The following is a 26,710-nucleotide window of genomic DNA, read 5'->3' as shown; positions in this document are numbered from 1 at the left end:
CTACACCACCATCAGCCAGAGCTGAACAGTGCACTAGCAAAAATAAATAAATAATAAATAAATAAATAGAAAATAAAAAGAAAAATAATTATATTTATTTCTTTAAACCAGAGCACTATTAATCTTTGGTTTGTGGTGTTGTGAGGGATTGAACCTGAGACCTTGGGACATTAGATATGGAATCTTTTACATACTTGTTATGCTATATCCCCAGTGCTAAATATATTTCCTTCCTTCCTTCCATCTTTCCTTCTTTTCTTCCTCTTTCTCCCTCTCTCATTCTTCATTTAATTTTTTTTATTATCATCATCTTTATTTATTGGATATAGACAGCCAGAAATTGAGAAGGAATGGGGAGATAGAGAGGGAGAGAGACAGAGAGACACCTGCAGCCCTGCTTTACCACTTGTGAAGCTTTCTCCCTGCAGGTGGGAACTGGGGGCTTGAACCCGGGTCCTTGTGCACTGTAACGTATGCACTTAGCCAGGTGCGCCACCACCCAGCCCCCTTCCCTCTCTCATTCTACTTTTTCCTCCCTCCCTCCCTTCCTTCCTTCCTTCCTCTTTCTCCCTCTCTCATTCTACTTTTTCCTTTCTCCCTTCCTTCTGTCCTTGTTTTGCCTCCAAGGTTATCGTTGGGGCTCAGTGCCAGCACTATGAATCCACTGCTTCTGATGGCCATTCCCCCGCCCCCATTTTTATTTGACAGAACAGAGAGACATTGAGAGGGGAAGGGGAGATAGGGAGAGAGGAAGTTAGATACCTGCAGACTTGCCTCGCTGCTTGTGAAGCTTCCCCTCTCCAGGCGGGGAGCCGGGGGCTCAAACACAGATCCTTTTGTGGATTCCTGAGCTCAGTACTATGTGACTTTAACGGGGTGCACCACTGCAAGACCCCCTTCCTTTTTTTTTTTTTTTTTTTACCAGAGCATTATTCAGTTCTGGCTAATAGTGGACTTTGGAGCTTCAGGCATGAGAGACTCTTTGCATAGCCATTATGATATCTACCCCCTCTTTCTTTATCCCTTTTTCTTCCTCTTTCTTTCTTTTCTAGAGCACTCCTCAACTCTGGCTTATGGTGGTGCCAGGAATTGAACTTGAGACCTCAGAGCCTGAAGCATGAAAGTCTTTTGCATAACCACAATGCTGTCTCCCCAGCCCTACATAAATTGTATATTTTTATAACCAGCAACAGAGAAATGAACAATTATATTTTTAATATCCATTTTTAAAATATTTATTTATTCCTTTTGTTGCCCTTGTTGTTTTATTGTTGTAGTTACTATTGTTGTTGTTATTCATGTCATCATTGTTGAGTAGGACAGAGAGAAATGGAGAGAGGAGGGGAAGACAGAGAGGGGGAGAGAAAGACAGACACCTGCAGACCTGCTTCACCGCCTGTGAAGCGACTCCCCTGCAGGTGGGGAACCAGGGGCTTGAACCAGGATCCTTATGTCAGTCCTTGTGTTTTGTGCCACCTGCATTTAACCCACGGTGCTACCACCCTACTCCCTTAATATACATTTTTAATAACATCAGAATCCCAGAAGGACTGGTAAGAAAGATGTGCAAGTTCTCTATACTGAAAACTACTAAAATTATAGGAAGAACTCAAACGTAGGAGGTGGTGCAGTGGATCAAGTGTTGGACTCTCAAGCATGAGGTCCTGAGTTTGATCTCCAGCAAATGCTCATGCCAGAGTGATGGTCTGGCTTGTACTTTCTCTCTCCCTCTTTCATAAATAAATAAGTACTTAAAATTATAGAAAGTAGTAAAAGGGAAATGAAAGGAGAGGCTATATTACTTTTATGGATTGAAATATAAGCTTTTTTGGTTGCTGATTATTCTCCAATTGATTGATAGATTCAATATAATCCCAAACGAATCACAGGGAGGTCTGCTGGCCAAGCAGCAGGCAAAGGACAGGTCTCTGGACTCCCCGGATAATGACTTTTTTCCTTGGGTGGAATCTTCTTCTAGCATTTGCCCTTCTTCCGTAGCCAGTCAACAGCGTCAGGTTGAGCCTGATGTAAAGTTTCGAGACCTCCTTTGAATCTGGAGAGGTGGCAGTCGTTGACTATGTGGGGCAGGGAAAGGCTAGAAGCACACCTCCTCAGACAGGCAGCCTACCGGGCTGACATCAACACTGAACGAGAACATAGCCACCTTCACCCACCTGTCTCCACATGGCCTTTGTCATTCTCTTAAATACAGACCTATAGCCTAGAAACCAACAGTGTTCTAGAGACTGGAATGAATATGGCTTTCTGGGACCTGTTGTGAACTTGGCGGTGGCCAGGAGTGAGTGGCAATTGGGACAATGGCAATCCCAAGTCCTTGCTCAGAGGCCAAGGCACCTGCTTCCCTGAGAAGACAAGTGAGAGAATCTGATACAAAACTGAAAGACTCAAAAGAAACGAGCAAAGCTCCTTTCCAAGATGCTGGGGGTAGGATTTCCTTCAAGGTCATTTTGGGAGAATTGGGCAGCCTTCACCTACCATAGGCCAGACAAATGTATCACCCTCACATCTGTCTCATCCATCTGTGTGTGTATAGGGGTGGGGTGGGGGTGGTTCTAGCTCCTCCCAGAGCTGCCTCACTTGCCCTCTGGGATAGTTCTTCTCCCCCTCCCCTTTTAAATTACTCAGTGAGAGAGAGAGGAGAGAGGGAATATGAGAATGACAGCACCACTCTAATACATGTGATTCAACTCAGGACTTTGTGTGAAAGGCCAGAGCTTTACCCACTGCACAATCTTGGGCTGCTTTTTCTTTCTTTTTTTTTTTTCTTTGCCTCTAAGGTTATCGCTGGGGCTCAGTGCTTGCATTACCAATCCACTGCTTCTGGAGGCCATTTTCCCCCATTTTGTTGCCCTTGTTGTTGCGCTTATTGTTGTTGTTATTATTGTCATAGATATTGTTGTTGTTGGATAGGACAGAGAGAAATCAAAAGAGGAGGGGAAGACAGAGAAAAGGAGAGATAAAAAGACCCCTGCAGACCTGCTTCATCGCTTGCGAAGTGACCCCCCTGCAGGTAGGGAGCTGGGGGCTTGAACTGGAATCCTTATACTGGCCTTTGTGCTTTGCATCATCATGTACACTTAACCCGCTATGCTCCCACCCAGCTCCCCTCTTTCTTTCTTTTTTAATTTCACTTAATTTATTACTGGATAGAGACAGAGGGAAAGAGGAAGAGAGACAGAAAGATGCCTGAAGTATTGCTTTACCACTTGTGAAGCTTTCCCCTCGCAGGTGGGGACCAGGGGCTTGAACCTGGGTCCTTGTGCACTGTAATGTGAGTGCTTAACCAGGTGTGTCATCATTTGGTCCCTCCTTGGGCTGTTTTTTCCTAAGGACCTGACTGCCATGACTTTAGATGATCCACTTCAGCCAGACACGGGATCATATCTTCAGGAGACTGGCAGAGCCCAGAGGGTCAATGCTGAGGTCAACTTCTTTTTCAGAGCATATAGTCTGTCCCCGGTGCTCCAATAGGGCAGAAAAGTCACCAGTGAGTGCCCTCAGTGCTAACAATGAACAGCCACATCTTGAAAGTTCATTATGTGCCAAGTCTCACATTTCACATACTTGTCACTGACTCCTACCTACCCCACAACTGGGTAGGTAATTATTATCTCCATACTGCAGTAACCGAGGCTTAGAACATCATGTAACTTGCCTTAGGTCATATAGTTGTTGAGTAATATAGACAGGACTCAAATCCAAGCCTGAGTGTCTATACATCTGTACCTTGAAGCCTCATTTGGGCTGACTCTACTGAGCCTCTCTAGAACCAAGGTGGGTGTCCCTCATACACATGCTTGTCTGCTTATCTTTTCTACCAGGGTTATTATTGGGACTCCATGGCTATGAAATTCCCCCACCACAGTAGACTTTTTTTTTTTGTGTGTGTGTGTGTGTGGGGGGGGTAGATACAGCATTGCTTCACTACCAGTGAAGCCCACCCCACCCCCATCCCCGGTGCTGCCATGTGGTGGCCAGAGGCTCAAAGCCAGGTCTTCCCATATGACAAAGTATACACTCTGCCAGCTGAGCTCACTCCTGCTCCTTGCCCCATGGCATTTTCCTCCATGGGAGTGAGTGGCAAAGTGGGAAAGACTTGCTGGTTCTGCTGCCGAGCTATCCATGGTGTCACTTTAACAAAGACCTACTCACAGCCAGGGAGGCGACTCAGTGGGAGCACACACTTAGCATGTGTGACGTCCCAAACTTGGACTCTGGTACCAGAAATAATACAAAGAAACTATTCGTCGACAACTGCTCCATAAACCATTATTTTCCAAATTAAAAAAAAGCATTAAAAAAAGTCAATTCAAGCTTGTTTCATCATTTCTAAAATTTGACCCAACAGCAGTGGGGTCCTCACAAGACTCCTATTATCTGTGGTGAATACTGAGTTCCATCCCCAGCTCTTAGGGCCATTTTGGGATGCATTGGATCGACCTTCTGGTGGTGCATCCCATGAGTACCCATTCACTGGGGAAACTGACGATCCTTCCTAGCCGACTGAATCGACATGGATCCCAGTCACTTTCAAAGCCAGCAACAAGCAGCAACCTGACGCTGTTGACTGGCTACGGAAGAAGGGCAAACGCTAGAAGAAGAAGGGCCATTTTAAACAGCAAACAGACCTCAGCAGATAGCCGTATGATTTTTCAATAAATTAATAAATATGTAAATGCAACACTAAATAGATTAGGAAAAGAACACTTTCTTATAGTCTGAAGACTGACTTGAGAGGATAGGAACTTGTGCACTGGGAAATTCTTTTTTTTTTTTCTTTTATCACAAATGACCACAGAAGTGCAGTGAGTATTGATCTTTAGCTTATAAATAAATGTCAGTGAGTAGGCAAATTTGCAAATAGGAAATCAATGACTGGCTAGGGGTCGCTTACAGAACTGGCCTGTGGTTGGCGCTCACCACTATCTTTCAGAGGCTCTCCCGATCATATCAGAGACCTCACTTGGTGATGGCCACAGTGGTCTCTACTGGACTGTGAGCTCCCTGTGGGCAGCTGTTAGGAACTTGGCACAGATCTGGCTCCTACAAACTTGTGTGACATGGCCAGGTCTCAGCTTCTGACTCTGAGGCCTCACCTGTAAAATGGAAGCAATAGAGCTTTTCTCCCTTCAAGGTGTGCAACTTCCCCGCCCGCCCTCCCCTCCCCAGGATGTCAGGAAGGGACCAGAACCCCCTCGACAGATGCTACTAAAAGGCCCTCAGGACAAAGGCTGATAAAGATGCCCATCATTTCAATGTTGATGAGGGCTCTCTTCACTTCCTGTTCCACCCTATACCAGACAGGGACCCAGGGCCTGCAGTCCCCGGTGGGATTGAGTGTCAAGCCACTTTCTGGCCATTAATCTCTAAGACTCTATCAGGACCATTTGCATTAGTCCATGTTAAAACCCCATCTGGGCCCCAGTGGACCAGAAATGAGACTTGGGAAACTGTGCTGCTGGGACCAGCTGGAAGCTAGGGCTCCTTGGTGCCCACACACCCCCCCTGGCCCAGGCCTTGTAATGTACTATCTGTGCCCCAGCCCATCCTACTGGCCATGGGGGACTGTAAGGCATCATGAATGGCCACCACCACTTGTGAGGGACACTGAAAAAGATAGTGCCTCTTACCTGATGAGGGGGTAGGGGGTACTGGTGGAGGTTCACTGGTTAGACAACTGGTCACCCCAGCCCAAACTCTTGGGTGGGTTGGGGACAGCCTGGCTGTCTCCTTGAACACTCAATTTGGGCAGCTGGAGACCTGTGGGTGTGTGTGTGTGCTGTAGGTGGGAGGTGGAGCTAAGAGTTCTGCAAACAGCCTGGCTCCCTGCGCCTCCCCCACCCCTCGGCCCCTTTCTTCCCGCCTCCCCAAACACAGACTGTCCCTTCAGTGATGACCATGCAGCTTTCTTAATGGAATACAATCGCTGAACTTGGTACATTTCAAGCACTTTAGCCTTCCAGGACACCAGACTGCTGATGAAAACCATCTTCTGCGGGCGCCATGTTAATGAGAGGCCAAATTTCATATGCTTGCAAACTTTCCCCCCTGCCTCCTGCTGTCCTGCAACCCGCCTTGCCCCCCCCCCCCTCAATAAAAGGTTGCATCAGAGAGAGATTTCCATAATTTATAGTATGGGCATTTCACTGGGGACAAGCGCTAATCTGTACTTACCGATACATTTAAGAAAATGCATCCTCCCACAAGCCTGCACCATTTATGACTCTTGGCATAAACCGCAATGCTCAGTCTTCAATTAAGGGACACCTTAGGGTTCATTATCACACAATCGCTCCCTGTGAACCATGCCAAATGCTGTTTTGGCACAGAGCTTGGAAGATGAATTAGAAGGAAGTCTTCTCTGTAATGCCCTCTCCTGATTCCCATTACCATCATCAGTGCTCATGCCCTCTCCTGCTCAGCCCCTCCTTCTTACAAGTGGCTTTTACTATTCAATTTCTCAACGTCAAACTCGATTCTCTAGAGGTGTAGTTAAAGATGCCACATCTCCTTTTTGTCTTCCGGCTCTCAACAGGCCTCAGAACGGCTGCAGATGGGCTGCTCTCCACACCCCTTTTTGGCCTAAAGGAGCCACAGATGCTTTTTCCCCCTCCTCTTAAGCTTAGGGTGGAGAAAAGGAGCCAGGACTGGAAACACACACACACCATCAAGAGGGTTCCAATGAGACCCTCAGCTGGGAAGATGGCACAGTGATAGTGCACCACTTTCTCATGCTTGAGGTCCAGAGGTTCTGGGTTTGTCAGTACTACCATACAGTTCTCTGGCCACTCTCTCATGTAAAGAAATCTTAAAAAAAAAAAAGTGTGTGTATGGGTGGGAGGGCACCATATCCCATGTATGGAAACTGAGAGATGATTCCCATGTAAAGCCAGAAGCTGAGGGAGACAGTGTAAGTTCAATTATGAAGGCAGAGTTGTGTTAGGGGGGGAAAGAAGCAGGAAAGCAAGGACTGGAAGGCTGGCCTTTATTCCCCAAACCCATTGTTACTGTGGCCCTGAAATAGCAGTACCTTGCCATGACTTCAATCTAGGGGTAAGGACGCTCCCTTGTTTTAATGAAAATGAAGCACAGTGCCGTGCATTTTCTGGTACTTTCCAGGGCTGAGAATAATGCCCCACCCCACAGCCACAGGCTGAGCACTGCAACAGGAGGGGTCTGGGCTTCAGGGCAGCTGTAGCCAGAGATGTGTACCAGGTTATTGTGGAAGAAAGCAGCAGACAAGTGCTCCAGGCCAAGACTAGATGCCAGCATGGAGAGGGTAATTTCTTAGGTGTGTGTGCACCAGGGGGACGGTGGTAGGGGTTAGAAGTTATGCTGACTCAGTTACAGTAAGTGTACTGATCTGGCTGCCCATCCACTCAACCTCTTTATCAAGAGGCCCTTAAAAGACTCTTCCAGCTACATTTCTGAAGATGACAGCCTCTGTGTTGGGAAATTTGTTATTGACTTCCTGTTGTCACATTCAAATCAGAGAAGATGCTAAGGTGGACAGACAGGCGAGGGACTGATGGAACTTGGCTTTCAAGCTAAATGCCAAATTATACAAAGCCATTACAATAATGTCGGCTTAACAGTGTAGTCAGGAGTCTAGGCTGTACACAGCTATGCAGGGCTGATGTACAGGACGTGTCAGGAACTGCAAGAATCCCCTTGATGTGTTGTCAGGTAGCAGCGGGCAGGGAGCAGGGGGAGAGCACACAAATGGAAAGCAAGCAGACTAAAAATACTTTCTTTGCCCACAACATGTTGTGGAAATTTTATTATATAGAGTGTAAAATGAATTGTCAGTCAGTCAAATAAAGAGAATACTTTTTTAAACAACATGCATAACATTTTCCAATTGCTTTTTTAATAGTTAGACATTTGAAGCATTATAAGGAAAACAAGGAGAAAAAAACAAACCAGAAACTGTAACTTTAGCACATTTCAAACGGAATGTCCCTTGGGTCAATTAAAAATGCAAGAAAAAATAGCTTCAATTCCGTTTTTCTTTCCTTTAAAAATACATGTTATCTGTACAAGGTACAACTACAGTAAACATTGGAAATCATATTATCCCTTTTATTAAAATCAAAAATTATTTAATTCATACTGTGGTTAATACTAGATTTATTTATTCATCTAGTTAATTTGACAAATATTAAGAAAATATTTAAAAGAAAAAGCAAAAAACACCCTGGAATTAAAAAATAGTTACTACATTTTATATGGTTTAATGTTCCACAGTGCTTGTTAAAAGTTATATCGAATTTCTTTTTAATATTAAAAATAACAGTATTTATATTTCTGAGAATAGAGAAAGGTGTTTTTGTTTTGTTTTTAAACAAGCTTGGAGGTCTTAGATACACAACTGCAACCAGCAATGGAGACATGAACAAAAGTCTGCTAAACACATGAACACAGTTTTATATTACCCCTTTAGAACTCTAGAAATTATACAAACCCTATAAAATGTCCCTCCCAAACCCTGCTGGACAGCAATACAATTATCTGTCTCAATTCAGAATTCACATAATTAATTACAATACATAATAGTTCAGTTTTTTAAAAAATGCAATAAAACCAGACAGCCAAGATATAAGAAATTAGAAGTAACACATTTAATGAATTTACACATTTAAGCATATTTAAATACTGTTTAAAAAATTTAAAAAGAATTTGTTACACACCACCTAAGACTTCCAAGCCAATTTTGTGTTGCAACAGAAAAACAAAAACAAAAACAAAAAAGAAACCCAACGGTAAATAAAAAGACATGCAAACAAAAGCAAAATGTGTTGAAATGTCACTGCTCTGAGGCACACACACCTGGGTGCCTGGATTTGCAGGTATTGCTTGGAAAAGAATCCCAGAGCTCACACATTTAAAATAACAAACAAGAATAATGAAACAAAGATTATCAGCAATTTTTAGTAACTAATTTTCCCGATTTTTAGAAAAAGTCTGTTAATCTAAATATAGTGTTTCACAGAACAAAACAAAGGCTCTTCATCAAAAGGTTTGCAAATCTAAAACCTCTGTTACAAATAGGTTTTTTGAGCACAATGATTTCGGGGTGGGGGGAAAGCCGCAGGTCACTGTCCTACTGTTCCTGTAGAGAGAAGGGGGAGAGGTTAGTCTGTGCTGGAGAATTCTCAAGCACCTTGTCTGGCGTCTCCCTCTCACTCCACAGCAGGCAACACTCACAAGTGAACCGATGTTTTGGCACCTCCCCCCCCCCCCCAACACACACGCTGTAAGATGAGAAGGCCCTGACAATACCTCTTTAAAACAATTTTTTTGGGGAGTCAAGCGGTAGCGCAGCGGGTTAAGCGCACGTGGTGCAAAGCGCAAGGACAGGCACAAGGATCCCGGTTTGAGCCCCCGGCTCCCCACCTGCAGGGGAATCACTTCACAGGCAGTGAAGCAGGTCTGCAGGTGTCTGTCTTTCTTTCTCTCTCTCTCTCTCTCTCCATTTCTCTCTGTCCTATCTAACAACGACATCATCAACAACAACTAGAACAATAATAAAAGAACAAGGGCAACAAAAGGGAAAATAATAAATAATTTTTTAAATTATCTTTATTTATTGGATACAGACATCCAGAAATTGAGAGGAGAGGGAGATAGACACCTGCAGCACTGCTTCATTATTGCAATACTTTCTCCCTGTAGGTGGGGACTGGGAGCTTGAACCCGGGTTCTTGCCCATTATAACATGTGCACTCAGCCAAGTGTGCTACCAAGAGGCCTTGACAATCTCTCTTGAGCAGGAGGTCCAGAGCATCTCTTTTGCCTGGCATTGTGGGGAGTGGGGAGGTGGGGAGACAGGCTATGACCAATTTCTCTTTGGTCACCCACCAGCTCCAACAGCTGTTTCCACCGGGCCCAGATTCTGTGGTAACTAATACGCTATTTATGGGGACCTGACGCATGTTACCTGAAAAATGCCCGACAGGAGAATCTGACTCTACTCTGATTTCTGTGCAGGGTGAGGGTCTGCTGCTCTGCCTTGAGTGACCTTCAGAGAGTAGTAGCATCCTCTCCCCCACCTGGGGAAAGGCATCTTAGGCTGGCCATTCCGCCCTCTTCCAAAATAGCTGCGGGCCTGGGTCTGGGTTTAAGGGAAAGTCAGGCACTTCCTCGGAGGGGCTACCTAACCAATTCTATCTTTTAAAATATCTTTTTATCCCACCTGCAGGGGGGAAGCTTTGCAAGTGGTGAAGCAGGGCTGCAGGTATCTCTATCTATCTCCTCCTTTCCTCTCGATTTCTGGCTGTTTCTATCCAATAAATATAAAGATAATAATATTTCTTTTAAAAAAAAAATCTTTTTATTTTACTAATTTTTAGATAGAGAAATTGAGAGGGGGGAGGGAGGGGAAGAGGTGGAGAGGGAGAAGGAAAGGGGGAGAGAGAAACAGATACCTGCACCACTGTTTCACTTCTTGTGAAGCTTCCCCCCTGCAGGTGGCGACTGGGGGTTCCACCAGGGTTCTTGAATGTCATAACATGTGTGCAACACTGCCCCCCCCCCATTAAATTGCCCTAGGGGTCATTATTGGGGCTCACAGCCTGCACTACGAATCCCAGGAGGCTGATTTTTCTTTCCTTTCTTTCTTTTTAAAATTAAGATAGGACAGAAAAATTGAGAGGGGAGGGGAGACAGAGAAAAAGAAGAAACACCTGCAGACCTGCTTCGCCACTCATTAAGTGTTCCCTTTGCAGGTGGGAGCTGGGGCTCAAACCAAGGCCCCTGCGCAAGGTAACGTGCGTGCTTAACTGGTAGCTGGTGTGCCCTGCCTGGCCCACCCAAGTCTTCCTGCCCTTAGCCCAAAGTCCTTTGTTCACGGTGAGCTGAGGGAGTAGCTGCAGGGGCTCAGCAACTGTTCCTGAGCCCAGTGAGCTTGTGTTGGGATCAGGCACGCATGGGAGGATGGCGTAAGGGGTTTGGGCAGGTCAGGGAGTGGCCTAAGTGCCAGTGTTTGTTACAGACCTGGCTGTGGGCCTGAGCTTGCCCTAGTGTCTGCCCGTAGAAAGCAACCTGCTGTCTGTAATATTCCGCCCAGGCCATTGTGTAGTCCGGTGGAGAGCTGGCCTGAGGAGCAGCACTGGCAGCATGACCTGATTGACAAAGGAAAAGGCAGGGGTCAGCAGGAGAGGAAACCCTCAGGGAGGCAGAGGGCACTGCCAGCTGCAAAGGTCCCCTTCCTGAAGGCTCGGGGACATCTGGAACATACGCCTCAGGCTCTCTCCTCCTCTTGCCACGGGTGAGGCCTCAACAAAGTGCTGGCTGCAAAGCTGCAAAAAGTGCCACTAAGTCTTTTGTTGCCAGGTCCCTGTTCCACCCTCAAAAAATCTCTCTGTAGTATCACTTTCTGTCCCCTCAGTGCAGTGCATGTGAGTGTGAGAGGGGGTGAGTGGGTGGGCACACTTGGTTTGGGTGCCTGTATGCACCTACGCGGGGCATCGGGTCTGTGGACAGTCAGAATCACAGACCCATGTGTGTCTGGAATCTGGATATGGAAGGTCTGGGAAGTCTGGCATCTGGTGCCTCAGATGACTGTGACCTTCTTGTCCCCACCTCAGTCCTTGACACTTGAGAGACATCTTTTGCAGCTTACTGGTTCAGTAGTTCTGGAATACACAAGAGGCTGCAGCACTCATTTTGAATGACATGCTCATCTTTGTTGTTATTTTCTTCCTCTTTGTGAAAGACTAGTTTATTCGCTGGCACAGTTAGAACACGATTGCACACATTCTAATGTTAGGCTCCCTTCCCTGGGTTTCACCATCATTCTCTTCACCTGCTCTGAAATGGCCAGAGACAGAGAACAGGCCGAGGCAGTCAGGGAGCAGGGTGCCTGGCTGGTCTGCAGTGCCCAGTCCAGGTGTCACACTCAATCTGGGACCTTGGCATCCTGCAGGGTCTAAGAACAGGGAGAGTAAGGGATGGCCATTGTGTCTCCTGACAGACTCACAGAGGAGGCAAGGGAGACAAAGGTGGGCACTGATTGAGTCACACAGGGAATGAGTTAAAGAAGGGAAGAAAAAAAAAGATGACTATCCTGGGGCAGTTAATTCTATGGCAGGAGGGCTGTGTGGCTGAGACCTGCTTGTTAAGAAGGCCATTGCACTCACTCTGTTTTTTGTAATAGTCTTCCCAGGCCTTGCTGAAGTCAGGCTGGCTGCTCTGCGGCTGGCTCTGCTGGCCTGTGCAAAGAACACAAAAGCAGTCAGGCCTCTGGGCTTCCTCACAGCCTCAGCCCGGCCAGTCCAGGCCTGTTGTCTGTACTTGCTCACTCACCCCTGTGTCATACTGCTCCTCAGCCTACTGCAGACCTTCTGGCATGCAAAGAAGGTAGTGGTGTCTCGGGAGGTGACAGGACAAGTGTGCCTCCAGCGGGCCAACAGGGGAGGGCCAGCAAGCATAATGCTCACTCCCTGCAATCTCCAAGGGACCAGAGGGCCTTGAGGGTGAGGGGGACACCTGTTCTAGGTTTGCTGGTTTCAGGTAGGACAAAAGATTTCACATGGCACCATCCACCCTTCATCTGGTCTTTCCATCATGTAGATGACCTCTCCTCTGGACAAGTGAAGTATAGACCACACTCAGGGAACACCCAGAGACTCTGCTCCCGAGGGCCGGAAGAACAGAGGGCTGAGGGTCACAATGTACATCTTACCAGAAGGGCAGAGGGAGGAATGCATGCGTGAGGCTGCCCCACCCCCACCCCCACCCTGTATGTCATGTGGGTTCTGACTGGGGTTGTGAGAATCTGACTGGAGTTGACAGGTCAAGACCTTCTTCTTGCTGAGGTTATGATTGGCCCCAGTGTCCCCTGCTCTGGCCCCGTTAGCAGATTCGGTTAGAATGACAATATGCAGCAGGCAAGAGGACTGTGAACAGAAAAAAAGTTCATTTGCTGGGAGTCGGGCGGTAGCGCAGTGGGTTAAGCGCACATGGCGCAAAGCACAAGGACTGGCATCAGGATCCCGGTTTGTGCTCCCAGCTCCCCACCTGCAGGGGAGTCGCTTCACAGGCGGTGAAGCAGGTCTGCAGGTGTCTGTCTATCTTTCTCTCCCCACCTCTGTCTTCGCCACCTCTCTCCATTTCTCTCTGTCCTATCCAACAACGATGACATCAACAATAATAATAACTACAACAAAAATAGAAAACAAGGGCAACAAAAGAGAAAATAAATAAATATTTTTTAAAAAGTTCATTTGCTGAAGATGATGAGGGCCCAGGGAAGAGGGCAGCCACTAAACCAGGGGTAGGGGAAGCGTCAGGGAGAGCTCTCCTTCTCTCATTACAGGAAGGGACTCAGAACCAGAATCAGAATGATCTGGTTAGAGGGAACGCTAGGAGCAAGAAATGTGGACAACTCTTGCCCCAGTCACTGAAGATGTAGGCGAGCAGAAGTTTTCCTCCAAATCCCCCAGTAGACAATCAAACAAAATTCACCACTATCAGATGAAGGCTACTAAGTAGGCAGAAAACCAGAATGTGTGCCACGCTTTTTTACTCATCCTACACACTCCTGTCATCTACGAGACCCCTGTCCTGTGCAAAAAGCACGAGTGTGAACTCAACCCCACCTGCCCAACACGGTGCGTCATGGGGCCTGCCCTCTGGGTGGAGGAGACAAAATGTGCTTATGCTCCTGATCAATGAGTCAATGAGTATAGAGAGAGGAGAATGGGTAGGTCGAGCACACACACGCACACACACACACACACACACACGTTACAAGTGAAGTTCTCTCCATGTTTGACAGTTCATTTTTAAAAAATTGGAGGAAAAAAAAAAGAATCATGCTATTTTAAATCTTGAGAGTACCTCATACCTCTGAAATCAAATTTGAACTCTTCATTTTATGATAAAACCAGAGCACCAGAGAAAAGGTGACATGCCTAAGGACACATAATACCATCTCCGGTGTTGCTAGGGTGCTAAGTCCAGCTGTAACTTGACCGGGAATCTAGGGGCAGAGGTGAAGGGAGTCCGCTGGACACTGTACTGTTCCCTATGTGAATATAGTTCTGTTGAAGAATACTTGCCAAGCACAAACAAGCTGGCACTTCAGGGGGCAAATGAACAGACTATCCGTTTAATCATTTGTTTTCTGAAAGGCTGTGCAAAATGGGTTCTACCGGCAAGAAAACCCAAGAATGATAATGAAGGTAAAAATGGAGGTTGGGAGTGGGGACTGGTTCTAACAAAGCCTTTCCTTTTTGGAACTGCTTCTCTTAGGTGTCATCCCTCAACAGAGTGAATTTTCTGATCACATATTCTAAAAAATTTGGGCATCAGAAGGAACCCCCTTTTAGGTGATGCTAGAAAGAAGGGAGGTGACCACGCAGAGGTCGGAGAAGGGGAGCTGGAGAGGCACTCCCGTCTTAGAAGGGGGTGGTTGTGAGCAGGGTCGCTCTAGGGTAGGAGAGGTTCAGGCCAAACCTCCAGCCATGAGCTTTCTGACCCACTCCTGAGGGGACAAAAGTGAGAGACGCTCCCCCACCACCACCCTGGGCCATGTTCTGAAGGAAAGAGCAGATAAGAAAGGAAGTCAAGGAAGTGGATCAGGAAAGTTGCCTCCTTCTTGCCACCCAGCTTGGATGTTCCTCTGTGCAACACTCCCAGCCCCCGGCTTGGGGGCTGCCGGTAGCCACCAAACCCCCAACACTTAGAACACAGGGTGCCTCAGGGTCAGGGCCCTTTTTTCCATGGAGACTGCAGTCCCACCCCCTTCCAAGTCACTTACTTGGGACTTGCTGTGTGGGCTGCTGCCATGCCTGGTAGGTGCTACCCCAGCCCTGGGTCAGGAAAGCAGGAGGACCACTGCAGAGGACAGAAAAGTTACTTGTTCCAGTGAGAGCCAATGCTCCCTCCTCCTCCAGGCTGAACCCCCCCTCCCCATCTCTCTTCACTGGCCCCCAGTTAAGCACAAGGTCCCTAAATGAGAACCCAGGGACCACAGTAAGGGCACACAGCCTACCTCACAGGGGTACTGTGGGGGTTCCCGTTCACCTTAGCAGCAATGTTTGGGAAGCACCCTGAACTCCTTGGAGGAAAGGTGCTGTAAGAAAGGGAGAACAAGTTAAAGCAACACACCAGCGGTACACCAACAGACACACTTCTGCAAAACTCCGCACTGCAGGCCCAGGTGTGCTCCCCTTGATGCTGGCAGGGACCAGAAAGTGCTCTTATCCTGAGGGAATGGTCTCACTCCCTCACAGTAAGCTAGGGGACAGTCCAGAGGAGCACTGATGATGAGGGGAAGATGGCAATGCTGTTCACACTCGGAACTCCATGCTTTGGTGGAAACAGCTGGAAATCAAACTGCTGGAGTGGGGTGGGGGTGAAATTCTTCCAGAAAGACTCACTTTTGATGTGGTATAGTGGGTGGCTGGCTGAAGGGGCTCTGGCCGAAGGCTCCAGGTGTTCCGAGGCTGGCACCCTGTCATGGGCAAAGAAAGTTCTCACTTGCTGCTGACTGTCCCTCTGTCCTCTGCCCAGGCCCACCAGAGGCCAATCACAATATTCAGGGAGACAGCTGGGTGGAGTCATGGTCTCTACAGCACTCACACGAGTGTCCTTTCCCACAGTGGACTGGATCAGCTGAAATGGCTTCTGCCCTTGGGAGTGACCAGCGCTATCAACAGCCAATACTGATACCAAAACTGCCTAGAGCATGTCCCTGTGGGAGAAGAGACCAACCTGCTTGACTCTTAAGCTGGCCCTTGACTCTCTCTGCCATGCTACATCGCCCTCTGAGGTGAGCAGTGGCAATGTGTCCTCTGTCAATATTCCCCTTTATCTGCTTTGAGGTGCCTAAAACTAGAGCCAGAGCCAGTGAAAACTGCCACCCCGGCCATGCCAGCAGGAGGCCAGGGGGCAGTGCTGAGAATGCTTGCTACCCAGCTGCTTATCTAAGTCTGTAGAGGACCCAGCCTGGGGCCTGAGATGTAGTGGCCCTGCTAAGTTCTGCCCAAAGGCTCTCTTCATCACTTGGTGGTATCCCTTAGACCTCGTCTGTCCCCTTAGCCAAGCAGAATGGGTGTTGTCTGATATGAGGACTAAAAAGCACAGAAAGCACAAAGTTTTGGCAGAAAGCTATTACTTAGACATGTGGGAGAAGGACAGTGTACATACACCAACTTTCTCGTCTATGAGATGTCTGGCCACCTCAATTTGTTGAGGAATCCCCCTGATGGTGAATATTCGCAGGTTGGGGTCAGTGTTGGGAGGGGGGTTCCGCTGAAGCTCCACGTGTGCTCCTGACTGCTGATTTATGCTTTTGATGTTCTCACCCCCTGTAGGCAGGAGGACAGAAGACAGAAAGTAAGTGGCGGCTGTAGTGAACCCAAAAGCTTTATAGTTCTCAGCTCCAGAAGAGGAGGGAGTGTTCTTCTTGCACAGTAGCAGTACCCTGGGTACAAAAGGGCTTTCTGCTTCACATCTTGAAATTCTCTCTCAAAGACAGAGGCATATTCGACATGCAATAATATCAGGGCATACAATGATACTTTTCTATGTTTGCAGATACTGTGAAAAGTCACCACAATGAGCCTGGCTAACATTGTTACTCCCCATTTTGTTTCTTGTGGTGAAAACTTCTGCAATAGGACTTTTATGTTCTTCAAAAAGGAACTTTTCTCATTTCAAAAACAGCTGTGTGAATGGAAGCGAAAATCGGAAATCACAGACACCACCTCTGGGCTGAGGACTCAGATACGCACACAGTGGAGCTGAGCCCAATTTGAAGGAAGGCACTTCCTTCTCAGTCCAAGAGTGACGATCTGATGGCCCCCCATGGCACAATGGGAGCCTTCAAGTGAGGCATGGGCCGCTGCACTACTGTTGTCCCCCCAGGCCCCGTCTCTGTCTCCCATCACAGGTCAAACAGACGGCCATAGCCTCCAACAATGCCTGGAGCCCACTTGAGTCTTTAATATCCCATCAAGTCACTTTTCAAGTCCCTGCCCCCTATGTGGTGGGGTGTATGTGTGTATGTTGAGGGTGTGTGTGTGTCTCTCTCACAGGTCTAGACAGAGGCAGCCAGAAGGGGGAGGGGGGAGGATGGTCATGGTCACAAGAGACTTGGACAGAGCAGAGCCAATGAAAATTTAGAAAAAGAAAAGAAAAGAAAATTTAGTTAGACTCTTTGAAAAAACTGTGAGAGTCCCAGTCTCTTAATGAAATTTGTGTAACAAAAGCTTCACTAGTGTGACAATGGTTCAATTCTTCTTTTGAAATGTCACAGAACTTACAGATCAGCTCTGTCTGACTGGAAGAGTGAGAAGTCAAGGAAAACTGAGCATGCAATTTGGCAAAACTGGAAAAAGGTACCCCGAAATGCCTGGTGCTGGGTGCCAGGAAGTCAGAAATGATCAAAAGCTAAGACTCAAAGTCAGTCTCTGTGCCACCCTCCCAACCAGAGTCAAAACTAACTTAAAATGATGTTTGCTATTCCGCTGAGACATAGGCACAAGTACCTTCCCACACTGACCTTCTTTCTACTCTTACTACTGGCAAGCTGTCAAAACCACCACCACTGGCAGGTAAGGGGGTGGGTGGAACACACCAAAAGCAGGTACAGACTGCTCTCATTCTGAAAGAGACAAGAGTCAAGAAGCAAAGACAGTGACCTGGGAGGTGATGCAAAGGACAAAGTGCTGGACTCTCAAGAGACGGGGTCCTGAGTCGAACCCTTGGCATCACATGTGCCAGAGTGATGCTCTGGTTCCTTTCCTCCACCATGTCAATAAATAAAATCTTTGCCAAACAGGTAAAGACAGTGGCCAATAAGGTACCTAATGGCAGACAGCAGGACCCATATGTTCCTGGGGCCCTGGGTTAGACCCTTGGTACCACTGGAGTTACGCTCTGGTTCTCTCTTCCCTCTTATAATATAAAAAACTATACAACAATACCACAAAACAAACAAAACCAAGGACAAAGCCTGGACATAGATGCGGGAGGAGCAGCTTCCACACTCTGGTGGAAACGCTGCCATACAGATCTGTGTTCATCAGGCTCATTTGTCTACTGTGGTTTAATTGAAAAGCAAAATAAGTGACCTAAAGATGAACTCAAGTGGTCTAGGAAGTGGCGTAGTGAATAAAGCACTGCACTTTCAAGCATGAAGTCCCAAGTTCAATACCCAGCAGCACATGTATCAGAGTGATGTCTGGTCTCTGCCCCATCTTTCTTTCTTTCTTATAAATAAAATCCTTTAAAAAAAAAAAAAAGAATGCAATAGATCAGAGCTCTGTAACTGCATGATTTTCTGAAAGCTCTGCTCCAGTTTAAGAAAAGTATTCCAGGAGCTGGGCAGTGGCACATCTGGTTGAGCACATATGTGATGATGCAGAAGAACCCAGATTCACGCCTGCTGTCCTCATCTGCGGGGGATGGGGTGGGGGGCCGCTTCGCAAGTGGTGGAGCAGTGCCACAGATGCTTTCTCTTCCCCTCCCCTCTATTTCTGCCTGTTTCTATCCAATAAATAAAATTAATAAATAAAATAATTAAAAATGTTGCCTGTATTTTATTGTTGTAGTTATTATTGTTGTCATCATTGTTGGATAGGACAGAGAGAATGGAGAGAATGGAGAGAAGAGGGGAAGACAGAGGGGGAGAGAAAGACAGACACCTGCAGACCTGCTTCACACCTGTGAAGAGACTCCCCTGCAGGTGAGGAGCCAGGGGCTCGAACTGGGATCCTTCCTTACTCCAGTCCTTGCACTTTGTGCTACGTGCGCTTAACCACTGTGCTACTACTGCCCAAGTCCCAAATAAAATATTTCTAAAAGGAGAGTACAAACACACACACTTAATCCATGAATACTTTTATTATTTATTTTTAGAGAAAAGCATTCTTGTGTTTGCTCCCTCTATCAAACATCTCTAGTCTCAAGGATGGGGGCTGGCCAATGCACACAGCCTCTCACAACTTCACTTTGCCTCAGGTGGGTGTAAGCCCCTCTGGTCCTGTACTACTATCCTTTACTCACAGATAATGGACTTTACTTCTCCGCACTGCAAAGTGAGCTTTGCTCTTGGGAAACGGTGTTTGGGGGGGTTCAACAGAGTAAAGAAGTAACTAGATCTTTGTATACCAGCATAGGGAGAAAGAACCCTCCAACCTCTGCACAGCACACTTGGTTCTGGAGGCGAGTACACAAAAGGGCACACGTGTGTGTGACTGAGAATCCGGAGCCACAGGACTCTTCCCAGAGGCCTCGGGAAGCATGCTAATAAAGTGAGGAGGCACCACAAAACTGCATGGGGCCGGAAGGAGTTAATTTAAGTTCATCTTCCTTTAAAATGAGGTCACCAGCATGGCACATGGTGGCTGTCTATAGACTCTTTCAATAGTCTCTTCCATTCTGCTACCTGATGGGGGGCAGAAGCGACCCACCAATGGCCCCCTGGCTGGATGTGAAATCGTAAAGCAATTAATCAAACCTGCTAAAAGGCTGTCTGACAAGAGCAGGGCTGGCCATACTATCTGTCACTACTGCTGTATTTATCATGGAAATCCAGCAGGGGCCCTGGGGAGGCAAGGCGTCTGTCCAAGGGCTAGGCTGGGGGCAGCAGCCGGTCTGCATGTGGCTCCCTCCCCTTTTCCCTCCTAGCCTCACCCATGCGCCTTTCCCAAGGAGGAGTACCTCCTGCTCAGTCCTCAGGAGTGGGAGGCCCCCCCCCATTGGAACACTGAGACAGTCAGTTACTGCATTGCTCTGCTATCACTTTTCCTTTGGGAATGAATGGCTCAGGATGACTGTAGAGGACAAACCATGGGGCTGTCCTGTAGGCACAGGGGATTCATGACTAGGAAGAACTGTCACAGAGAATAGAAGAGACACAGTCACATGAAAACCTCATCAACAAAATGGTTCAAAAGGTACAGAAACTGCAGTCTGGTCCTCAGCCGACATGCATCCATAAGGCTGACTCAGTGGCAATCAAGTCGACAGTCTAGATAGCAGAACTCAGTCTAGATAGCAGTGCTAGGATTGTCACAGCTAACAACATTCATCAAACACTTGTCAGCAATGAATACCCGGCTAGAAAATTAAGCCCACATTGTTACTACCACCTCTCACAGAGGTTTATAGTCTGGAACACAATAGAGAGAGGAGATAAATATGTCCTAAGAGCATGAAGTACTACAGTCTGCAGGCAGGGCCCAGTGCAGGTTTGGGGATGCAAATGATACCTGGCGTGCGAACAGCAGGGTCAGGAGGAATCGCATCCTGTCCCAACTAGTGAAAACACACATTGGCAGCCTTAACTTGATGACAATTCCCAAATCACATTCTCAGTCCTAGCACTCCTTCAATAGCTAAGACATGCCTGGTAACCTAAGAAACTGAGGAAGAAACCAGTTTCCTTCACGTTGTCAAATATATAAAAGACATTTACAAAACTTAACCCCAAAGCAGTGCACTATCCAAGTGAGCTATTTTGCCAACTGAAATGGGATTAAATACAGCTGTATTTTAATATTTATTTATTCCCTTTTGTTACCCTTGTTTTACTGTTGTAGTTACTATTATTGTTGTTATTGATGTCATCATTATTGGATAAGACAATGAGAAATGGAGAGAGGAGGGGAAGACAGAGAGGGGGAGAGAAAGACAGACACCTGCAGACCTGCTTCACTGCCTGTGAAGTGACTCCCTTGCAGGTGGGGAGCTGGGGGCTCAAACCAGGATCTTTACGCCAGTCCTCGCGCTTTGTGCACCTGCGCTTAACCCGCTGCACTACCACCCAACTCCCCAAAACAGCTGTGTTCGAACACCTCTGGTGATTTTTTATTTTTATTTTATTATTATTTTTTTTAACCAGAGCACTGCTTGGCTCCAGTTTATGGTGGTACAGGGGACTGAACTTGGGACATTGGAGCCTTAGACATGACAGTCTCTTTGCATAACCATTATGCTATTTAACCCTACTCTCTGGTTCTTTTTTAAAATCGCCACCAGGGTTATTGCTGGGGCTTAGTGTCAGCACTATGAATTCACCATTGGGGGGGGGTGATCTAGAGAGGGAGAGAGGATAAGACATATGCAGATCTGCTTCACTGCTTGTGGGGAGCAGGGGCTCGAACCTGGGTCCTTGCACATGGTAATATGTATACTTAACTGGGTACGCTACCACCTGGCCCCCAGGTTAAAAAACAACTTCACTTGTGTCAATAAAATCCAAACACCCAAATTTAGCAAGGGAAAAGAAGATCACAGTATCAGAAATTGATCTTCACTTGTGATTTTAACTGTACCTCTAAGTTCCCAGGAGGGGTGATAATCGCCAATCAATCAATAATCAGAGGCCCCTCGTCTTGTATGGGGTATCTTTTGAATAACCTTAAAAAAAAATTTTTTTTTTATTTACTTATTCCCTTTTGTTGCCCTTGTTTTATTGTTGTAGTTATTATTATTGTCGTTGTTGTTGGATGGGACAGAGAGAAATGGATAGAGGAGGGGAAGACAGAGAGGGGGAGAGAAAGACAGACACCTGCAGACCTGCTTCACCACCTGTGAAGTGACTCCCCTGCAGGTGGGGAGCCGGGGGCTCGAACCGGGATCATAGGTCCTTGCATTTTGCGCCACGTGCGCTTAACCCGCTGTGCTACCGCCCGACTCCCAGAACCTTTTTTAACAGGTAACAAGGCCTATCTATGGTCTGTTCATAGATAGGACTTGAAAAAAACAAAACAGAGCAAAACAAACAAAAATAAAATCAACCAGCCAAACAAACACCCTACAACCTAGTCCTGACCCACCTATGAGATCAGCATAAGGCAGCCCAGGCCAGGTTCAGATGCAGTGAGTAGACCAAACTTCAGCCTCTGGAGGGGTATGTGACCCACCTGCTCTTTGTTCAAGTGCTGGGGAAGAACCCCAAAGCTCAGATAATGCTTCTTACCTTTGCCTATGACGAGGCCACACTTATCCGCTGGCACCGTATATGTTATCTCCTGGACACCACCAGGGGTTCCCAAGCTCCAATCACCTCGGCCTCGGCCTCTTCCTCTGGTTACTGCAAGGCCTCCAAAGCCATCTCTTTCCTGGGAAGGAAGCAAAGTCTGGGTTGGTAATTTCTGCCACTGCCACCAGCACTTTTCATTTCCAGGAGCTTAAGTGACAGGATGTAATCACTGCCACACACAGGAACCTCAACACCTTTCCACATTTCAGGTTCTGATGTGCTCTTTAAAATGAGAATTAACACAAACCATAGTACATTCAAGGAGGACCTGTGCAGATAAGCACATGTGGTTACATAAACGGCATAAATGTATCCAACTAAAACAGGCAGTCAGACACATAAACTCCTATGGCTGAAGCTCAACACCCCTTTCTTGTGAGCTTTAATTACTGGGACCTAATTTATTTGGCACCAGTGTTTGATTTTCTTTTTGACTCCGAGGCTGCCCATTCCTGCAGCTAACACATGCTGGGCTTACCAAAAGCCAGATATTAGATGCTAAAGAGCTATGGGCATTTGAAAGTGATACATGAGTGGTAATGTATGACTTCTGACTCCCCCACTTCAACCGCTGCTATGAAGAACAATTCAGCCACTGTTGTATGAGTCAGAACACCTTGCACCCTACTGGCAAAAAGGGTGAGGGTATTTAAAAGCTATGCTGGTTGCCTCATAGCTCTATAGGGAGGGAACAAGCTAGGTCTTTGGCCCATGGTCCTGGTTTATTCTTACACTGACTGATTCCCTAGCAAAGAGTAAAAACCCACACTCAACACCAAAAAGGAAGATTTCTTTTGCTCAAGGCAACACATCTCATTCCAGCTTCTGGCCTAAGAGACTATGGAACTGCAGCATCAAAAGATTTTTTTTTTTTTTTAAATTTTTTAATTCTGAGGGCAAACCTAGTGAAGCTGAGAGCTTTTGCAAGTGAGACAGTTGGGACTCACCTGGGCTGTGAGAATGAGTTCATTGATGATATGTGCTGCGTGCTGACACCGATCTGGGGGTCCCATGACCTGTGCAGCTCTCTCTGGACTAACACCATCATCTGTGGAAGATGGTGAGAGATAAAATTAGGAAAAGACAGACTTTACAAATGTCATGACATTCAAGGAATCTTTTGGACAGGGAAATAACTGGATCTTCACTGCAGGTCCAATTTTTTAGCCATTACAGTCATTCAAAAATGATACTGGGGCTGGGTGGTGGCACACTTGGTTGAGCTCACATGTTACAATGAGCAAGGACCCAGGTTAAAGCCCCCAGCCCGTACCTGCAGGGGGAATGCTTCACAAGTGCTGAAGCAGTGCTGCAGGTATCTCTCTCCCTATCTCCCTATTCCTCTCAGTTTATGGCTATCTCTATAGAATAAATAAGGAAATATAATGAAAACTTAGAAAATAAAAATAAAATCACAGCCAGAAATAGCTCAGCAGGCAGAGCATGTGTCTTCTATTCTTGAGGCCTTGGGTTGAATCCCTAGTACTACATGGGAATGCCACAGGCAACAACAAAGCCAAAAAATGGGTGGAACTCCACAGTGTTTGAGAGGTGCTTTGCTGCCTGCCTCTTCTACTCTGAGAATGTACACACACACTGGGCGAGGGGTGTAGCTCAGAAATAGGTTGCATTGGTGAGGCCCTGGGTTCATTCCCTGGCACTACATATAAGATATAGCAAAACTAAAAAAGAAAAAATAGTTATGGCAATAGTTTATTGAAAAGGAGGAGAAGGAGAAGGAGAAGGATGAGACAAATAAGAATCAGCCCCAAACTAACCTGGTTTGAACTGAATCCTCACACCTGCATCATTCTGGATCTTTTTGATCATTTCCCCATTCCTGCCTATTACAATCCCAACAGCAAATCTGGGCACAGATACCTACATTGGGAGACATAAAACCTCATTAGTTTTCTACAATGGTATCTTTTTGTAATGAATATATATATTTTAAGCAAATTGAGAATGACTGAACATTCTCAGAAATGATTTAATAAAGCATGTTTTCCTCTTTTGAAAAATACCATGTTCAATAAAAGCATTCCTGTCTATTAGGTACATCCAGTAAATCTGGGGCTTAACCAAAAAACTAATACATACCTGCCATGCACACAGAGTATACTAGCGGTCCTTTAAACTATTTTGTAGGGGTTGGGTGGGCATATAGTTTAGTTTAAAGCATAGGCATGAGGCCCTGGGTTTGACCACAGGACACAGGACATACACAACCCAACAAAGTTATGTTCCTTCATTTTTAATTGTGGTAATATCTACTTCTTTTACTTACACACACACACACACACACACACACACACACACACACACACACACACACACACACACACACACACACACTTAAATACCAGAGCTCTACTTAGCTCTGGCTTATGGTAGTGTCAGGGATTGAACCTGGAAATTTGGAGTCTCAGGCATGAGTCTCTTTGCATATAACCATTATGCTATCTATTCCCAATATATATATATTATAATTTCCTAATGTTTATTTTTGGATAGACAGAAAGAAACCAAGAGGGAAGGAAGAGACAGAGAGACACTTGCAGTACTGAGTTACCACTTTTGAAACGTCCTCCATGCAGGTGGGGACCAGGGACTTGAATCTGAGGACCCAAGCACATGGAAATGTATGCGCTTTACAAGGCTGGCCCCACATACTATTATCACTAGTAAATATACAATCCACTGGCATTAAACAGATTCACAATGCTGTACAACCAACATGTCTATCAAAACTTTTTTTTTTTTTTTTTTTTTGCACCACCAGAGTTATCACTGAGGTTTGATGTTGGCAAGACTCCAACATTCCTGGTAGGCATTTTTTGATAGAGGTTGAGACAAAAACATACGGAGACATCTCCAGCACTGCTCCACTGCTTGTGAAGTTTCCCACCTGCAGGTGGGGATCAGGGATTTGGACCCAAATCTTCATGCAAGGAAGTAAATGTGCTCTCCTAAGTGCACCACTGTCCAGCCCCTACCTTTTCGTATCCCTAATAAAAACTGTATGTTAAATAGTAACTTTCCCTTTTCTGAGTCTTTGGTAAACACTACCACACCTCTGTTCCTACGAATTTGCTTATTCTAAGTATCTCATATAAGTGGGATTATATAATATTTATCTTTATGCATTTGGTTTATTTTACTAAGAGTAGTATTTGTAAGTTCCATTCATGATGTACCACATGCTAACATTTCATTCATAGGTTTTGATCCCATTCCATACCATCAATTAAACAAGTTTCCGAGTTTGATATTATCATTACACAGATCACTCACATAGCCTGGACTCTGGAGAATGGGTGACCAGTTCTCCAACCTATTACTGACTCAACTGTTTTAGCCTATCCTCATTTAGAGTCTTCCTCACTGAGAAGTGGGAATACTCTTAAGGTTTTCTAGATGAGAAAAAAAGTTAATACCTTCCACAAGGATGTGTGAACCATAACCTGAAACCTCATCTCCCCCGCCTGCTACCCTGGAGTCCAGGCATACCTCTATACTGCCTCCTCCCATTCGGGAACTGAAATCACCACGCACACCTCGAAAGTCAGCCTGGTCTTTTTCTCGGATGATCTCTAGTACCATTTCTCTTGCTTGCTGCAGAAGTAAATAAAAGGCATTAAGGAAAACAAATCCTGCCCCCCCCCCAAATAAAAAGACATTAGGTAAAACTGTATAATTAATCCCTCTTAATTAGGCCTAACCCACTTCCCATTTAGATTTTTTTTAAAAAAGTGCAGTTTGCAACCAGTGTTCACTTAATTTTCTTCCTTTCTTTTTCTCCAAGATTAATTTATTTATTCATGAGAAAGGTAAGTAAGAGAAAAAGAACCAGATATCACTCTGGTACATGTGGTGCCGGGGACTGAACTCAGGACCTCACGTTTGAGAGTCTAATGCTTTATCCACGGCACCACCTCCTGAACCAGATCACTTAATTTTCCATAGGCACATTTTTTGAGATTGAAATAACTCAGACTAATTTTCAATGTGAAAATACAGAAACTGTCCTTCTTATTTCGAAACAGGACCTCTAATGCTAATGTAATAGCAATGTATGATGATCACTATTTAGTAACTTTTAGGGAATGACTGTAATTGGGGTAAATGCTGCAGCGGCCAACACCAATGGTGGGCTTTCTTGCAGTAACAGAAAATGACTAAAGACTGAAGTTCTCTCTGCAAGAGAACCTACAATATTTTGATTACTTAGTTTTTTATTACCTAGGACAGACAGGATGCTGATGAAGGTAGTACATATCAAATCTTAATTGATGTGGTCTTAACTAATGTGTAATGCCCAACATATGCTCTCAGATAAAGCTTTACTCTCTTTAAACCACAGATGGGGTCACTACATTAGTGCTGGGTCAAATTTGACCACTACTGCCCAAGTTATTTCTAGCATGCTACTTCTTTTCTAGTGAGGGAAGGGTATTCCAAGAGTTCTGACTGGACAGATTAAATGAGAAAGAAGACATTTACCAAGGTGTCCCATTGCTGATAAGTCCCAAGATGAGAGGAGAAAAAAACCTGCCAGCATTCAGAGCACACAGATCAAAAGATTGCCTCCTGGCCCAAACTGTCTTTGAGGTGGACACCTATCAGCTCCACAGGAATCCAAACTGAGAAGCAATTATACCTAAGGTAATGTAGGAACCCAATCTCAGT

At 46.0% G+C, this 26,710-nt stretch overlaps 1 protein-coding gene across 9 annotated transcripts in view; it reads right to left on the bottom strand.

The window, feature by feature from the left end:
- Window positions 1-7,861: 7,861 nt before the first annotated feature.
- Window positions 7,862-26,710, bottom strand: part of FUBP3 (far upstream element binding protein 3) — a 60,254-nt gene continuing 41,405 nt past the window's right edge. The window contains exons 9-20 of one of the 9 annotated variants that reach the window (XM_060200402.1): window positions 25,532-25,636; window positions 23,800-23,902; window positions 22,969-23,069; window positions 21,959-22,100; window positions 16,177-16,337; window positions 15,408-15,481; window positions 15,020-15,100; window positions 14,786-14,862; window positions 12,162-12,233; window positions 11,828-11,950; window positions 11,017-11,144; window positions 7,862-9,133 (exon numbers count right to left, since the gene is read on the bottom strand). In XM_060200402.1, the coding sequence (XP_060056385.1) occupies window positions 9,125-9,133; window positions 11,017-11,144; window positions 11,828-11,950; window positions 12,162-12,233; window positions 14,786-14,862; window positions 15,020-15,100; window positions 15,408-15,481; window positions 16,177-16,337; window positions 21,959-22,100; window positions 22,969-23,069; window positions 23,800-23,902; window positions 25,532-25,636 (1,176 nt within the window). In that variant the 3' untranslated portion in view covers window positions 7,862-9,124. Of the gene's footprint in view, window positions 9,134-10,363; window positions 11,145-11,827; window positions 11,951-12,161; window positions 12,234-14,785; window positions 14,863-15,019; window positions 15,101-15,407; window positions 15,482-16,176; window positions 16,338-21,958; window positions 22,101-22,968; window positions 23,070-23,799; window positions 23,903-25,531; window positions 25,637-26,710 lie in introns of those variants that run through there. The other 8 variants (XM_007527012.3, XM_060200401.1, XM_060200405.1 and 5 more) reach the window with 8 other exon arrangements.

Source organism: Erinaceus europaeus, chromosome 10, assembly GCF_950295315.1.
Source record: "Erinaceus europaeus chromosome 10, mEriEur2.1, whole genome shotgun sequence".
NCBI classification, from domain to species: Eukaryota; Metazoa; Chordata; class Mammalia; order Eulipotyphla; family Erinaceidae; genus Erinaceus; species Erinaceus europaeus.
Note: the sequence above shows the minus strand (reverse complement) of the source record. Positions and strands in the feature narration are given on the sequence as shown.